The sequence below is a fragment of the Camelus ferus genome, chromosome 3 (genome assembly GCF_009834535.1).
Source record: "Camelus ferus isolate YT-003-E chromosome 3, BCGSAC_Cfer_1.0, whole genome shotgun sequence".
NCBI classification, from domain to species: Eukaryota; Metazoa; Chordata; class Mammalia; order Artiodactyla; family Camelidae; genus Camelus; species Camelus ferus.
Genome location: NC_045698.1, coordinates 26766182 through 26782276, shown reverse-complemented (window position 1 = coordinate 26782276; position 16095 = coordinate 26766182). Strand labels below are relative to the sequence as shown.

Genomic DNA, 16095 nt, shown 5'->3' with positions numbered 1-16095 from the left:
TGGTAAATTCTGAAATGTTGTGTAAGGTCAACAAAATGTAGTATGTAGTTAAAGGTAGGGTCATCTTAAACCAAAAGAAAATACAGTGATGCTGTTGAACGCTTTCTATGAAGTTCACTTTTAGGAAGTAGCATATGGAGAGAGGTATCTTTTCATGTTTACATGTCTACACAAGTGGGTTCTAAGCTATTTACAAAAGTACCACTTATTCGAATTCCGACAGGGGTTGGAGAGACAGATGCTCCTTCCTCAGGGAGAATTTGAGAAGCTATATTTAGCAGGCTCCTGTTCTATAAACAAGGAAAGCGGGGTTTTCCTGGTGGATCAGTCCACAGCACAAAAGCATCTAAGTGCTTCCTGACCCCTCAGCCATGAGTCAGAAGTTCAGCAAATGGAAGAACAGAGTATGTGGAGAGCTTCCTGATTTCCAAGTATCTGCCTGATCCAGTGAGGCGCAGAGCTTTGGGAAGCCCCAGCATGACAAAGGGAGGACCAACAAGAAAAAGCCTTGGCATAATTTCGGTTTGCTCCAAGGTCAAGGTCACTTACCCACATACAGAGCCCCGTTGATGTTGAGCTGCCTCATCATGCCAGGTGACTTGCCTGTTCTGGCCCCGTAGTCATCCACGGTTATCTTTCCTGATTGGCCATCCCTGTAAAAACCACCATTTTTGGAGCGTCATTCAATCAATCACTCATTTCAATTAAAATGTATTCAAGTCCTCACTAAGCACCAGGCACTATACTAAAAGATAGAGCTGCAAAAATGGAACAAACTAAAAAAACAAAACAAAACAAAACAAAAACCTCACCCGAATTCCTGAGGCAAACCAAAAAATCAAACTGTAAATGACAACAGTTGTCACCACTTTCTGGCAGCAGAATGCCCGGGGGGCAGAGGAATTCCATTGGAGAGAGACGCCCAGGGAAAGCTTTGAAAAAAAGACCGTCTGAGATGTGTTTTGAAGGCTGGGTAGGTAAGTCAGGTGAGGAGGAGGCTAATGCAAACAAGAAGTGGCAACGACAAAGAGAGAAGACACAAGGGGCTTGGTACAGACTGAGCAGAGAGAGTTCTGGAGGTGGAAACAGAGTAAAAGAGGAAGCTGGAAGCTGCTGGTGAAGGGCAGAAAGAGTTTAATTAGAATTTGTCTTGAAGGTGAGAGGGAACCAGGAAAGAACTTAAGGGGAGGAGTGGTGGTGACCTGGTGACACCTGGGGAGTTTGGATGTCATTCTAAGCACAATGGGAAGCCAATGCAGCAGTCTTTGCAGGCAGACGGTTACTCTAGGGGAGGTCAAGGAATGACTTAGAAGTTTCTAAAGGACCCACAGAATCACCCAAAGTGACTCTGAGGACAGCAGGGTGGAGGTGCTTATCTGTGGCAGGGACTTTGCCGTTTTTAAAGATGGTTTCCAAAAACCAGACAGGCTTCTTCTTCTTCTTCTTTTTTTTTTTTTTAATGAGTTCTTTACTGGTTACTTAATGTTCCTTTTTTTCTTTTTAATAGCAAACAGTTCTTGTTTCTTGGGTTAATAGCCTCTGTGACCTCTCCAATGATATGAATAGTCTTAATCCTTTTTTTCACTCATAGATTCTGTTTCCTCCAAGATGCTTTGTTTCATCTATTGTCCCAATATCCATCTATTATACTGAAGACTTTTTCAAGCGCCTAGTGATCCCTGGCTGCCACTTCATGGCTAAGGGTTGAGCAGAAGCAGCAGTCTGGAAGCTCTGTGTGCAGGGTGGCTTTTGTGGTCTGTGCCGGGATTCGCTCAATCCCGTCCTTGGGGGATACCCAGAGTGTCTCCTCTTCTTACTGTGGGGTATAGACCTGGCTTCCTGCACTCTGGAATCTCCATGGGGGAAGAATTATGGGGTTCTTAATATTCAACACAGGACCTTTCCCATAGTTCCCAGGATCAACTGAGATAGTGTAGACAGCGTCGTCCAGTGTTTAGTTATACCCAGTGCCACCTGTTCCCGAGACACTTACTTCACTTTCTCCAGAGAATTGACTTTCGCTACTTTCCCATGGGTAGGGAAAGGGCAGTGTGGCAGCTACATGAAGTAGAGAAGGGGCTTGGGGTCTGACTCCTCAAGTAAACTTAAGTAAAATTTTAAGCCAATCGTTCTGCTTTTAGCCCCTCATTCACCTTCCAGAGGTTTTTGGCTCTACCCCTTTTCTGGGGGGAGAAGGGTGATGATATAAATTTTGTTGCTCAAACCTCACTTCTTGATGATAGTAAGTCTTCTCGCAATGGGTTTTAGAGGTATCTCTCCTGCTCTGTTGTCACCCTTGAGACCGCACTGCCTCCCCATTTCGGATATGCTTTTTCAGAATCTCATACCTAAAGGCTGTGATGGGCAATGCCTTGTCTGCTCTGACTTTTTCCCCCATTACCCTAAAAAATTCCATTTCTTCCCACTTTATTTCATCAATTCTCAAAAATTTTTTTTATTTCTTAAATGAGGCTACGTCTTACAATCATGGCATCTCATAGTTGGAAAAAACATGGTATAACCTTCTAACATAATAAGTAACGTACTTCTTCATCACGTTCATTATTTCTTGTCTGTGGTCTCTCACTAGAATCCAAGACCATCAAGGCAAGGATTCTGGTATTACTCAATAGGGGTGTAGCTCATGTGCCTGGAATAGTATATGGCTCATAGTATAAACACGTGAATCTGTGGAACTTCAGCATCCTCACCTGAAATGGAGATAACTATGCCCATCTTCCAAGGCTGTTATGGAGATCAGAGACTATGCGTGCAGAGCACAGAGCATGCAGTCTGACACACACACCTGCTCCACACAGAGTGGTAGAAGAGTGCATTGTTACTGTTATCAGTGTCATCACCATTCTCATCCATAAAATAAAGATTATAAAACCCAGGTTCCTGTGAATATTTACTGAGATAAAGTATGTAAGATACCCAGCAACCTGAAGATGCTTAATAAATGAGGATTTGCTTTCTCCTTTCTGCTAGGATTGGTGCCTGCAAGACTGGGATTACTCAGAGCAAGGCAATGTACAAAGCAAGGCTCCCCATGGAGGTTTCCTTTTCATCAGTTTCTCTGTCTCAGACCCTGGAGCCTGCTGCAGAGAACTAAGGGATCCATCCAAAGCTTCTGGCCATAGTTATGTCCAGGGCTTTGAGCCAGTTCCTGCTTAGATGGGTTGTACCATCCCTTCCAGGTCGTCTGCTCCTCTGGAACACAATTTGCAGTATCTGCTGGGATCCTCCTATCTATCCAGCTCCTGGTCTCAGTTCCTTCTGTTCAGCCCTTACTGCAACCAAAAGACCCACTAGGAGAGATATTAATGACAACAATGGTAAGAGCCAAGTCTACGAAACCATCTTCACGGTGCCAAGCTTGATGCTCTGACATCTGAAGTTCTTCTGGTGGAACATCCCCTGCCTTATCCGTTTAAGACATCTGAGGGGAGGGTGTAGCTCAGTGGTAGAGCACATGTTTAGCATACATGAGGTCCTGAGTTCAATCCCCAGTACCTCCGTTGAAAAATAAATAAATAAACCTAACTACACTCTACAAATGTTTTAAAACTTAAAAAAAAAAGACTGGAATGTAAATAATACATATGTGATGGGAATAAAGTAGCTTCTAAAAAAAATAAATTAAAAAAAATAAAATAGAACATTGGAAATCCCAGCTGGGGTGATCTAGGATTCTAATCTTGGCTCTGCCCACAAACAGTTGTACAGTCTTGGGAAAGTCACTTAACATCTGTTTCCTTAGATGTCTCGGAAGTGCCTGGAATCCCCATCAGGGTGGATCTTGATGCATATAAATCAAACTGCAGCAATTTGGGGGGTTTAAAAATCTTTCCACAATGTCTGCGTGTTCTATAGACCTTTTCTATTCAAGGAAATTGAGAGCAGGTATTCCCTGATGTTCCCAGGAAGAGAGTTATAAGAATCAGGTGTGGTCAAACATTTCCTACTCCTTTGGATGTTTCTGTGTGAGCCCTTTCATAGATGAGTAAGACAGAAATGAAGAACTTAGAACCACATAGTATGAAGAATCCTGGAATTGAATTGGATTATGAGCATTTTAACTTATATTCTAGAATATATTTGAGACCATGCCTGTAAATATCCACCATGGGAAGACATTTTTTAGCAAGTCAGAGCTGGGGCTTCACCAAAATCATTGTTTCTCAAGGGCTTTCAAGGCCACCTGGGCAGATGATGGGCACAGAGCTGCCTCGGTATCCTGACTCCTGTATCCTGGGTACCAAAGGAGGCAGAGTGGACAAGAGAATGGGGTCTAGCAAGACTCCCACCACAGCCTATACGTAAGCTGAGGAAACTGACCATGGTAGCTCTATGTTTCCCAAGTCTTGTTCACAGCCTCAACCACTGACCGCCCCTCAGAAAGTGCTATGATAAATTCTCAAGGAATCCAAGCCAAAGACTGTTCACCTCATCTCCTGGAACCTTCACCAAATGTGGCAGGATTGACTTTTTTTTTTTTAATATAGTTCAATTTGGGCCTGATAGTTGGTTTCTTAAAATATATGGTTAGGGCTATGAACATAGATAGTAAAACTAGTTGGAAGGGAATGCTCCACCCTACACTAATCAGAAGTCGGGGGAGTGAGCTCCGGCAGGGGGCAGGCGTGTAACTGGGGCCAGGTACACACGGCTTCTAAGGTTCAGGTAATGTAAGGTCCAAAAACAAGGAGCGGGGCAGTTGTCCACATAATGGGGTTTGAAGCATCCCTCAAAGTCACCTGCCATGGAATCTTATCTTGTGAGAGGTAATCTAGGTCTCACTAGAAGGCGAAGTCCCTGTCCAGTTTAGCCATCAAAAAGCGCTTTCTCCAGGAGCTCTCTGTTGAGTGACAAGCTGGGAGCTTAGCCTCTCTGGCCTGTCGTCAGTGAAGGGCACAGTGGGGGAGTTGGTAGCAAGATGCCTGAATGGCCTGGGTCAGGCGGGGATGCTAGGCACGGGTGGAGAACAGGACATGGGGCCAAGGTTAACTGTCTCGCCTATGGCAGAGACTCACCTCACAGCCTTGACTCGGTGCCACCGACCATCGTGGAAGGAGCCGTTCACCATGATGGATGCCACACCACTGCCCAGGTTGTAGCTAAAGGCGTCGGAGGAGAATAAGACAGAGAACAGAGTGAGGCACTGAGGCACAGGTAGACGCTCACTCACAAATGATTCTCAGGGTGAAAGTTCTTTGGTACTCAGAATCTAGCTTTCTTCACACAACACAAATCAATGTTATAAAGACACTGGGTTCCCAGATTAGGCCATGAATGATCAAAACTGGTTTTTAATTTTTTAATTAAAAAAAATTTTAATGGAGGTACTGGGGATTGAACCCAGGACATCATGCATGCTAAGCATGCACTCTACCACTGAGCTATATCCTACTCCCCAAATCTGGATTTTATTTTTGATTGTGGTAAAATTTATAGTCTTAACCATTTTTAACTGTACAGTTCAGTAGTATTAAGTACTTTCTTACTGTTGTGCAAACAATCTCCAGAACTCTTCACCTTGCAAAGCCAAAACTCTGTACCCCTTAAATAACAACTCTCTATTCCCCCTTCCCTCAGCCCTTGGCAACCGCCGCTCTCCTTTCTGTTTCTATGAATTTGACCACCCTAGGTACCACGTATAAGTAGGGTCATATGGTGTCTGTCTCTTTGTGATTGGTGTTTTTCACTTAGCATAATGTCCTCAGGGTTGATTTATTTCGGGCCCCACGCACAGTATTATAGTGTAAAGAACGAGATGGGCTTTATCGTTTGCAATGTGTTTTACTGGGTTGAATAGTGTCCCACCAGAATTAATGTTCACCCACAACCTCAAAATGTGGCCTGATTTGGAAACTGGGTCTTTGTATACGTCATTAGTTAAGATGAAGTCATACGGCGTTAAGGAGGTCTTAAATCCAATATGACTGGTGTCCTTATAAAAAGGAATTTTTGGACACAGAGACAGAGAGGTGCAGAGCAGAACACTCTGTGAAGACAGGGGCAGGGACTGGAATGGCACATCTATAAGCCAAGGCGCACCGAGGCTCGCCAGCTGCCACCGGCACCTAGGAGAGGCCACAGAACAGATTCTCCTCCAAAGACGCCAGAAGGGACCCACCCTGCCAACACCTCCAGGTTGGACTTCTAGTCTCCAGAACTGGGAGAAAATTAATTTCTATCATTTTAAACTCTCCAGTTTGCCATGATTTGTTATGGCAGCCCTCTGAAACTAATATATGTGTTTTCACTTTTCAAAAAAACAAAACAGGACAAAACACTGCAGAGACGGCTGAGCCCCAAAGAGATGAAGGGAATTTGCCTAAAATCCCAAAGCTAATGTATAGGACTTGGTGTCCTACCTGCCCCACCCCCACCACCCCACCACAGTTTACTCAGATAGCAGATCCACTCAGCAGTTTTCTGTTTTCTATTTCAGTTTCCAGATACCCTGATATCCTAAGGGTATCAGAAGACATGGATATGTTGTTTACCAGAGAGAAATATCCCTCCTAGTCCAGTGTTCATTCAATTATTCTAACTTAATTCAGTACAACAAATATTTAGTGAGTTCTAGGCTGGGCACTGGGCCAACTGCCTAGATCTCCCCTTGATAATACAATAAAGCCTATGTAATCATGCTTTTGAAGGCAAATGTGTTTCCCCCGGACAACTCTCTCCTCATCTTGCAAGAGGACATGTCTCTCCTTTAGCTCACTGGCCAAGAAATAGGCACATGGAGAGGAAACCCAGATTAATCACTGACCTCTTGCATACACTCAGTCTGAGAAAAGTGCAAGCAGAGAAAGCTCTGGCTCTCCCCAGGGAAAGCACTGTGGGTCCTTTCTTTAACAACGGGGGCTCAGAGAAGTCACCCAGCCCTTAGACACTGAACCAAGAATAGAACTCGAGTGACTTGACAAACTAGGAGACAAAGCTGTCACTCTGACTCAGAAAAACTCACTGTTTCTAATGAATTTTCCCACATCAAGTGTCTCCTTGTATAAAGCAGCCTGGAGGTGGAATTTTCAGATTTCATTATTCAGTAGCCAAATGCTTGTGGAAGAAATGAATGAAGATAAAACAGAGCTGAGAGCTGGTTGGCAGACACTTAGCTGAATTACTATGTGTGGCTTTTATGAGAGGCAGCGCGGGATGACAGAACAAGCCTGGGCACTTAGATCAGACTAACCTGCCCCGATTTCTAGACTTGCTAATTACTAGCTCTGTGACCTTGGGCAATCTGCTTTCATTTCTCTGAGCCTAAATTTTCTCACCTGTTAAATGGGAGTAATAAGATCCCTGAAGGATCGTAGGGAAGACTTGATAAGATAACATATGTAAAGAGCACGCCACACGGTAAGTAGGAGCCAAACAAATGATCCCACCACCCCAAGTATATGCACTACTGCAGGCCGCTCACAGTCAGCAGTGACAACACATCCGGAGGAACGAGCAACAGGAGAAAGTCGCCACCAGGAGTTAAAGGGGTCAGCCTTTGCTGGAAGAGTAGTCAAGTGTGAGAGTGAACCACAGGCTGTAAATACGTAACCAAAAAGTTCAGGAACACCCAGGTCTCAGAATCAGAGTGACTTGGGCCGAGCTACAGCGAGGCTAGACTGGACTGTGATTGTAATCCAGTGAATGGGAAACTTTCAGTTGTGTTTAGATACAGGATGGGCTTTCTTCTCCTGTTCTCCCGCCTGACAACACATTCTCCATGCAGAGAGTCAGACTGTACACAAGGGAGCAACACTGAATCCAGCAGACAGGAGTCCAGCCATCACTGCAGGTGTGGGTGTGGCCCAGGTGGCATGTCTATGGCCCGATGCTCCAATCCCCCATCTCTGATTTCAGACCTTCCAGATAACACCCACCCTCCCTCCCCAGACACCTGATACTTCACCCTGGAATTTCTTTCTTCTAAATAATAATAAGTAACCAAGAAGGCAACCATTGCCTTCATTGGGAGAGGGCGTGTTTAAAAATGTATTGAGTTGTGTACCTAATCTGTGTGCACTTTATGTAAATTACACCTCAGGTTTTTTTTTTTTAATTGAAGCATACTGATTTACAATGTTCTGTTAGTTTCAGGTGTACAGCAAATATATATAAATATTCAGTTAGATATATATATTCTTTTTCAGATTCGTTTCCTTTATAGATTATTACAAGATATCGAATACAGTTCCCTGTGCTATACAGTAGGACTTTGTTGTTTATTTATTTATATATAGAAGGTGTATCTGTTAATCCCAAACTCCTAATTTATTCTTCTGCCCCACTTTTTCTCTTTGGTAAACATAAGTTTGATATCTATGTCTGTGAGTCTATTTCTGTTTTGTAAATAAGTTCATTTGTACCATTTTTTAAGATTCCACATATAAATGGTATGATATAATATTTGTCTTTCTCTGATTTACTTCACTTAGTTATGCTTCAATTTTTTAAAAAAAAGATACATGAATGCATGAATAAATGAACAAATAAATGCATGTCTGATTTCTCTATCAATGTCCTATGAATCTGGCTATCCTGGTCCGCATTTACCTACTCAACTCAGTGAGTACGAAGAACCAGGAAGGAGGCTGAGCACCAGGCTGGGCCACCAGGAAATGTCATCAGGCGAGGCTTTTGGAAGCCACTTGCCTGCCTCCAGGTGGTGGCACTTATCCTCACTTACACTTTGTCGTGCCTCCTGTAAAGCCTGACATTTGCTAATGTCAGATTGTGTCCCTTTCTCTGTGGCATGAAAATGTCACCAAGATCACATGGAACATTAGTGGGAAAGATCTCCAGGAGAATTTCTACACACCTGGTTTTATGACCCATATTTAATCATGAAACAAAATGAAACAAAGCAAACAACAAAAAACCACACTCTCAGCTGAGTGTTTTGATTCCCTTTCTCTTACTTCATCTTGTACCCAAATCAGGTTTTTTGTTTTTAAGAATTCCATTGCCCTTCCTTATGCTCTGGCAGAAGTGCTTTGAGCAGTAAGAAAGCCAAGAAAGTTGAGACTACATTGTTTCATCTTAGTTTTCCTATTGCTTGCTTTGGACCTAAATCAAACACCAAAACCTCCAAAATGGTTTGTCCACCCAGTAGACCAGTTCACTCTCTACGTTCCACTGATGTCAGCGGCTTAAGAGCAGGGCCTTATTTAAAATAACTCTTGACAATTACAATAACAATAGCTACATTTTATATAGTCTGTACATTGTGCCAACTCCCTTACATATGTTAGCATCTGAGTTTTCAGAACACAGAACACACTTGATCAAGGATAGTAATTTTGATAATCATTATCACTATTAACTAGATATGCCAGGCCCTGCTCGGAGCCCTTTACGTGAATGAACTCTTTGAGGCCTCACAACTCACACTTTACTTTTACCAGCTCGGGTAACTTGCAAGGGATCCCAGGGTCGTGGGAACCAAGCATGTCTGACTGTCCAGCCCACAGGCTTCTGATCACTTCAGACCCTGTTTCTCAGGGCGTGGTTCCTGATCGCTTCCAATCAGATTCTGGCGCCCACTGGGACCAACGCCACCGGAATCTCGGGGGTGAGTGGGCCAGGAACCGACCTCCGATACAAGCCCCAGTGATGACTCTCTCTGCGCTGCCAAATTCAAACCACTGGCCACACTCGAATTCCTCTCGGTGCCCAGCCTCCCGCAGCGCCTCTGTACTTCTGTGTTGGGGAATGATGTGTGGGAATAAGCGCCCAGAGGAAAGAAACTCAGCAAAGCAGCGATGCCGGGCTCCCAGCCCAGGAATGAGCGCAGAGGTCTGCCTCCGCCGGGCTAAGCCGTGCGCCCTTGACACAGAACACAGCCAGAACGCCAGGCTGAGGAGAAAAACCCGGGGCCAATTTTCAGAAATTTGAGAACAAAACGGTAACAAAAGAAACAGGTCAGGATGGAGGGAAGTTTTAAGAAGGATGCCCAGGGGGCGTGAGGTCTGGCCAGGGCCGGGAGTAAGAGCCGGTGGGAGCTGCGGGGCCGCCCAGCGCAGCTCTGGTTTCCCTGTCCGGCTGGGGTGGCTGGTGAATAGGTTTTCATGGGCGGTTTAGGGGGGAAGTTGGGCCTCCCACCCACGGCTGAGCTACTGTTTCAGTTCCCTTTTCTGGGCACAATCAAGTACTTGAGGCCTTGGCGAGGTTAACCACAGGAAAACCACAAGAAAATGGCTTTGCGGCAGCCAGCCTGAAACTGGGGTGTGAAGAGCTTAGCATCTGACCTCGGGGCCAGGGGGAAAGGGGTGGAGACGCTGAGGGCTGCTCTCTCCCCGGCAGCCTCTAGCTTTCAACCACACGCGGCTCTCCGAAGTCCCCAACCACCATAGGATCGCGTCACGAGCACCCAGTGCTCTGTGCAGCAAGCGCGATGCTGGATGAGTGACATTTCCTCTCAAAATGCCTTTTATTCAAATTGAAAAGACGTACATTATACAATCCTGGCTGTCAGCAATCCCAGTGCATGACCCCACCCCACCCCCAAGCTCCAGAATTAAGTCATCTTCTCTGTAGTTGTTACCTGCCTTTGTCTACTTCAGTTCCAGTTAATTCCTTATCATTGAGTGAACTCTTGTGCTGGCAGGGATGGGGATTTAAGAAGGAAAAGCTAGAGAATTTCCTGCCCCCATAGAGCAAATGGTCTAGAAAGTGAGAAGGATTTTCAAACCTCAGCAGGCATCAGAATCACCTGGAGAAACAGCAGATTGCTGGGTCCCACCCCTAGAGATGTATATATATATATTTTTTTGGTTCAGTAAGTCAGAGGTGTGGCCTGAAAGTCTGTGCTTTTAAGTTCCCAGGTGATGCTGGTGCTCCTGGTCCAGGGACCACACTCCAAGAACCACTGGTCTAGGTAAGTTATTTCTAACCTCAGGTGAAGCTGTGTCATCACAATCTCTAGAGGAGCTTTTTCATGTTAAATAGCTGGTCCCTGCCCCTTGGGAATCTAGCTGCCACCCATCTCCCATCCAGCTTCTGGTAGGGAGGAAAAGTCCAGGTAATCCTTTAACTGCTTCATAGCTACCCATTTGACAAATATGAGAACAGTCTAAATTCACTTAAAAGATGTTAAGAACTTTTGAAACTGTCTTATCAGTTATTATCCCAGAGACATTTACAAAAATCCAAATGTTGGGCTGCTCTATTGAGGTATGACTCTGTGCTTCGCAGTGGGAGACGGGAAAGCGGGCATTCTCCTTCCTAAGGCTCCACAGCAAACGGGGAGCAGAGCCAGAGTATAAAGCCAGGTCTCCTGACTTTAGATCCTCAGATCTGCCTGAGCTGGTGAGCACTGGGCCGAAGACTCCTGTCCATGCTCAGCTGTATCAAAGTCCTCTTTCTTCTCCTTCCTAATTTGTAAGTGGGGAGTATATGACAGTAACATACTAGAACAGGGGTCACAAAATTGTTCTCTAAATGGCCCTGATAATAAATGTCTTAGGCTTTGCCATACATTCCCTATTGAAACTACTCAAGTGTACCACTGTAGCATGAAAGCAGTCGTAGACAATATATAAATGAATGAGGAAGGCAGTATTCCAATAAAACTTCGTTTACAAAAATGCGTGGTGGGCCAGATGAGGCCGCCAGGCTGTAGTTGGCCAATTGCTGCTCTAGAGATGGATCCTGGAAAGACCAGGAGCCTCATATAAACCCAGAGCTTCAGGCAACAGTTCACTCTAGCAGACTGGGTTCTGGCTCCCTCTGCAGCCCTCTGTTTGACATGATCTGCACTGTCTGAAAAAAACTGCAAGGTGATGCTGAAGGCAGCTGGTGAAGGGGTTACCTGAACACCAGGGCTCCATCCCGAAGGCCCAAGGAAATGAAGTCACTGTTGGGTCTCATGGGGCTGTCTCCCCTCCACATCAGCAGGCCGTCTTTGGCAGTTGTCTTAAACCTCATGAATGCATTTGATCGTGATCCTGACACTCTAGAAGGAATACACAAATAATTGCACCTAAACAACCAGTCTCCACCAACATCCACTTCTAAGTAATCCCAGTTCTGCCTGCCAGCCCCGAGAAGCTAGTTATAAGGAAAATCAGACTTTTCTGACACTTACTACCTAGAGATTAGAAAAGGCGTCACCACCACGAGTCATGCCACGGGCCTGAAAGTGAGCTACTCACTCTGCAGGAGTGTATCCCTCCCCAGGTGTGGTGAAACCCCACAGGAGAGCATCTGATGAGTCACAGATTAGCCAGACTCTGGCCAGTGCCACAGACACAGCCTGCACGCCCAATACACACCTCAGTCTTCCCTCTTCCCTCTTTCCTGTCCTCCCACTCAAGGGTCCAAGAGAAAGTGTTCCTTATTCCCCAAAAGGAAGTGGTTTCCTTAATTACCAAGAGTAATTCAAGTTGGCAGCTGCTCTGGGCTATGATCATGGCTGTGGATGGCCATCTCTGGAGGTGACTGTCCTTGAGGACAGAGGAGGAGTGACTGAGAGGGGACAGAGTGTCAAACAAGGAAGGCGCCTTGATGGGGTAATGGCCTCAAGAGGCGTTGGAACAGAGGCCGGGTGGAGAGGAACAGGAAGCCGAGAGGAAGGGAGGGGAGCTGAGGCAGGTCAGGTCCTGGCTGGGAGCAGGGTCACGTGCTTGTGTGTCTCTCAGTTCTAGGGGTGTTCTTGTCAATTCTTGGGAACAGACCAGTTCAGAGATCCAGTCTCACTAGAGTGACCAGTATTTCATCTGATGTAGGCAGAAAAGCAACCATGAAGTCTTTAAATAGAAGGTGAGATAAGAGGAAACATAATTTAATATTGCTACCAAGATGGCACTTCTGGAAAAGTCCCTTTCTCCATTTTCCTGTCATGTGTACCACCCCCCTATCTGTCTCACGAACCTGGCCTGGAGCCGTAGAGTGCATTCAGTAGTGAACAGTGGAGGGGACTTTTGTCTAAGACTTCACAGATCCTGATCTCAACAGGAAGAGTTCAAGTTTGCCCTCCGCATGGAGGGTCTCAGAATGGTGAGCAAGGAGCTGGGTCCATAATGCTGACTTCTCCGCCAGGCCAGGTGCAGAGCAGTTCTGTCCTGGGCCATTCCGTAGAGATCTGTTTTTCCCAGTCTTTCCTTCCAGGTTCCTTCCGTCCCTCATTTGCCTTGCATACACTGATTTGTACTAGCCAATCACAATGGTTCCATTTATCTTGCAGTGATTGGTTTAGGGGTGGGCATGTGACCCACTATGGTCCAATGAGCTAGAGGAAATTTATCAGGAGGATTCTAGGAAAGATTCCTTTCCTTTTAAAAAAAGTCATATTTTTTAAAACTGGATATTGCCATGATTTATAGCCATTTAATGAGCATCTTATAAACAGCTGTCTTGTAACCACAAAAGGTATGGCCTCTGGAAAATATACTGAAGCAGAAAGATGGGTCTTTGATGATGCAATTGATTCTCTGAATTAATCAATCCAGGATCCAGTCTAAATCTGGACAGCTTGTTATATGAAATAATAAATACTCTTCATGTTTAAGACATTTTGAGCTGAGTTTTCTGTTACTTATACCCAAAGCCATCTAACTGAAACAGACCCTGAACTTGACTTTTACGTACAGCTTCACACACATGCACACGCACCTACATGTATGCATACAAGTGCCACTGAACTGCTCTGCTTTGGGGCCCTGCACCTCCTACTTTTTCACCAAAGCCTTCTGCTCTCCTGAACCATCCAGTGCCTCTCACTAAGTACCAGCGGGCTGGAGACTTGGGCCCTGTTCACACACTCCCACTTTCTGGGGACTGAATGCCATCTCTGGAGAGAAACAGCTGAAGAAGGAAGAGGATTTCTTGGCTGGGAATCCACTTTCCCTAAGGCCCATGCAAGACAACCTTGATAAATACAACACAGTATTAGAGAAAACAAAGCCCTGTCTGTCGGGTGTGTGTTCAGAGTCACTAGGGATACTCAGTGCCCCAGGAAAAGGTCTCTCAACCAGTTTTGTTCCTTGAAAAGCCACCCAATTCCACCCCAAGAACTGGATACCTTTGGCTTAAAGCTTTGTCTGAATCTGTGAAGATGCGATCAACCTGAAGAGAACAGACAGAATCTAGAATGACTGTGCTGGGGATGGAGTGGGGGTGGCACACCAGAAACTACAGAGAGCTAGGGAAGGAAAAGAAAGAGAAGAGGACCAACTGAAGGTGTCAAAGATGAGCTTCATTCGATTGAAGGCTCTGCCTGGAGCCAATTTTCCCCTTGTTGTGTAAGGAGGCTATTCCAGACTTGGAGCTTGGACTCCTGAGCAGGGCTGGGGCTTCTGCCATCTGTGATTAAAAGCCACAGCTGTGACTTGGGCATCTCCTTGGGCCACACTCTTGTATCCACATGAAGAGAGTTGAGGAGCCTCTCACTGAATTGGAAATAGCCTGAAGAGGACAGCGGACCTCCTTGATAAAGACGCAAAGTAGGACAAGGACTTGGAGCTGTTTGTCTGGTTGAGGGTGCACCAGAACCCTTACACTGCTGGCTCCAGGCAGACCTTGGCCACAGAGCAGCAGGAAGCTGACTGCCGTGCTGGGGAGTCACACGCGTGTAACCCTGCCTTTGGGAGCACCAAGTTCTCACTGCTGTCCAAGCTTGAATATTAGAGATTCAGGGGCTGGGTGTGTCCCTCTCTCCAGGCCCTTTGACCAGAAAGGGTCTGGGTTGTCTGTAATGGGGTTGTTTGAAAGCCTGCATTTTTTAGTTTGTTTTTTTGTTTTGTTTTGTTCTAGTTTCTATGTTTATTTGGTATGTTTTCTCCCCTTGGGGCTGTGGCTAACTTCGCATGTCTTCTTTGAGAATTATCTCTTGGCATGCAAGATAAGGAAAATCTCTGGGGAAGATATTGAGAAATGATCCCTAAAAGATATAAGGAAGGTTCCTGAGGAAGCTTATTACCTCTTGAGGATATCCGGATGGTCATACGTCAGGTAACTGCGGCCGATAAATTGCGGGATCTCAATGGCTTCTGTGATGGCTGAGACAGAACAGAAAATGGAGGTTACGTGGGATGTGGCTCTCTTGACCCCAGCACTCAACCATGTGGCAGGAAGATACAAAGAGAGCCAGCTCCTGGAAATAGGACATTTATCAACTAGTCAGCCTCTTCCTCTTGGCTGCACATGCACTTGGCCAGGTTTGAGGCTGCCCGGCCTGATGGCCTGGAGTTGGCGCCTCCCTGTCTCCCCTCCCCGGGGCCAGCTGTCACCGTTATCAGCCTCAGCACTACCAAGAAGCCTTTGCACTATGAACGTGCCCAGTTATTCTTGGAAGTCAGAGAGCGGGTCTTGGGCCATGTGGGGAGCAGCTGGGGGTGACCAGAGATGTTCTCCAAGGGAGGCAGAAGAAACAGTCCCCCAACAAAACCCACCAGGATTTCTTTATTTGAAGCCAGTCTGGCCAAGAACCCCTCCAGCCATGACCTCAGATACTGGTGAAGGAGAAGACAGGAGGCTCTGACTGTTTGCTGCTGATCACCTTCCAGTGCTGCATTTCCCAAGATTTTCACCACAATCACATGAGGTAGCAGGGAGTAAGGGGGGAGGGGAGGGTTGGTTATTCCCATTTAATAGACGAGGAAAAATGAGGCACAAAGTCATCTAGGTTTTGCCCAAGATCATGCAGCTGAGAGAGCAACAGACCACGGACCAGAGTGTCTCTCCTCAATTCTGGCCCTCAGCCCACTTCTTTTTATTTTCTAATATTTTAGAAGCGTATTTCCTTCCTCCCAACATCTCATCACTTTGTTTTCTTGAGCAATCGCCCTCTTCCACACAGTAAAAAAAAAAAAAAAAAAAAAAGATTAAGTAGTCATGTTTGGTGACTTGAATTAGGGATAATTTAGGGGATTTCTTCCAAAGAGATAATAACATTATCTCTTTCCTCTTTAGAAAAACCCAGAAATGGTGGTTTAAAGAAATTAAGGTAGACTGAATCTCACGTTCAAAGAAATGTGCAAAATGAGAGAATAAACCAGCTGATAAAACGAATTATAGTTTCACAAAAATATGCAGCTGGGGCAAAGAAGACACTGAACCAAAGACTCCACACCCAGGAGAGAA

At 45.5% G+C, this 16095-nt stretch overlaps 1 protein-coding gene across 3 annotated transcripts in view; it reads right to left on the bottom strand.

Moving 5' to 3' along the window:
* Window positions 1-16095, bottom strand: part of EGFLAM (EGF like, fibronectin type III and laminin G domains) — a 161899-nt gene that overhangs the window by 1859 nt on the left and 143945 nt on the right. For all 3 annotated transcript variants that reach the window (XM_032471204.1, XM_032471203.1, XM_006185144.3), the window contains exons 19-22: window positions 14933-15011; window positions 11825-11968; window positions 5037-5120; window positions 550-653 (exon numbers count right to left, since the gene is read on the bottom strand). In XM_032471204.1, the coding sequence (XP_032327095.1) occupies window positions 550-653; window positions 5037-5120; window positions 11825-11968; window positions 14933-15011 (411 nt within the window). The remainder of the gene's footprint in view (window positions 1-549; window positions 654-5036; window positions 5121-11824; window positions 11969-14932; window positions 15012-16095) is intronic.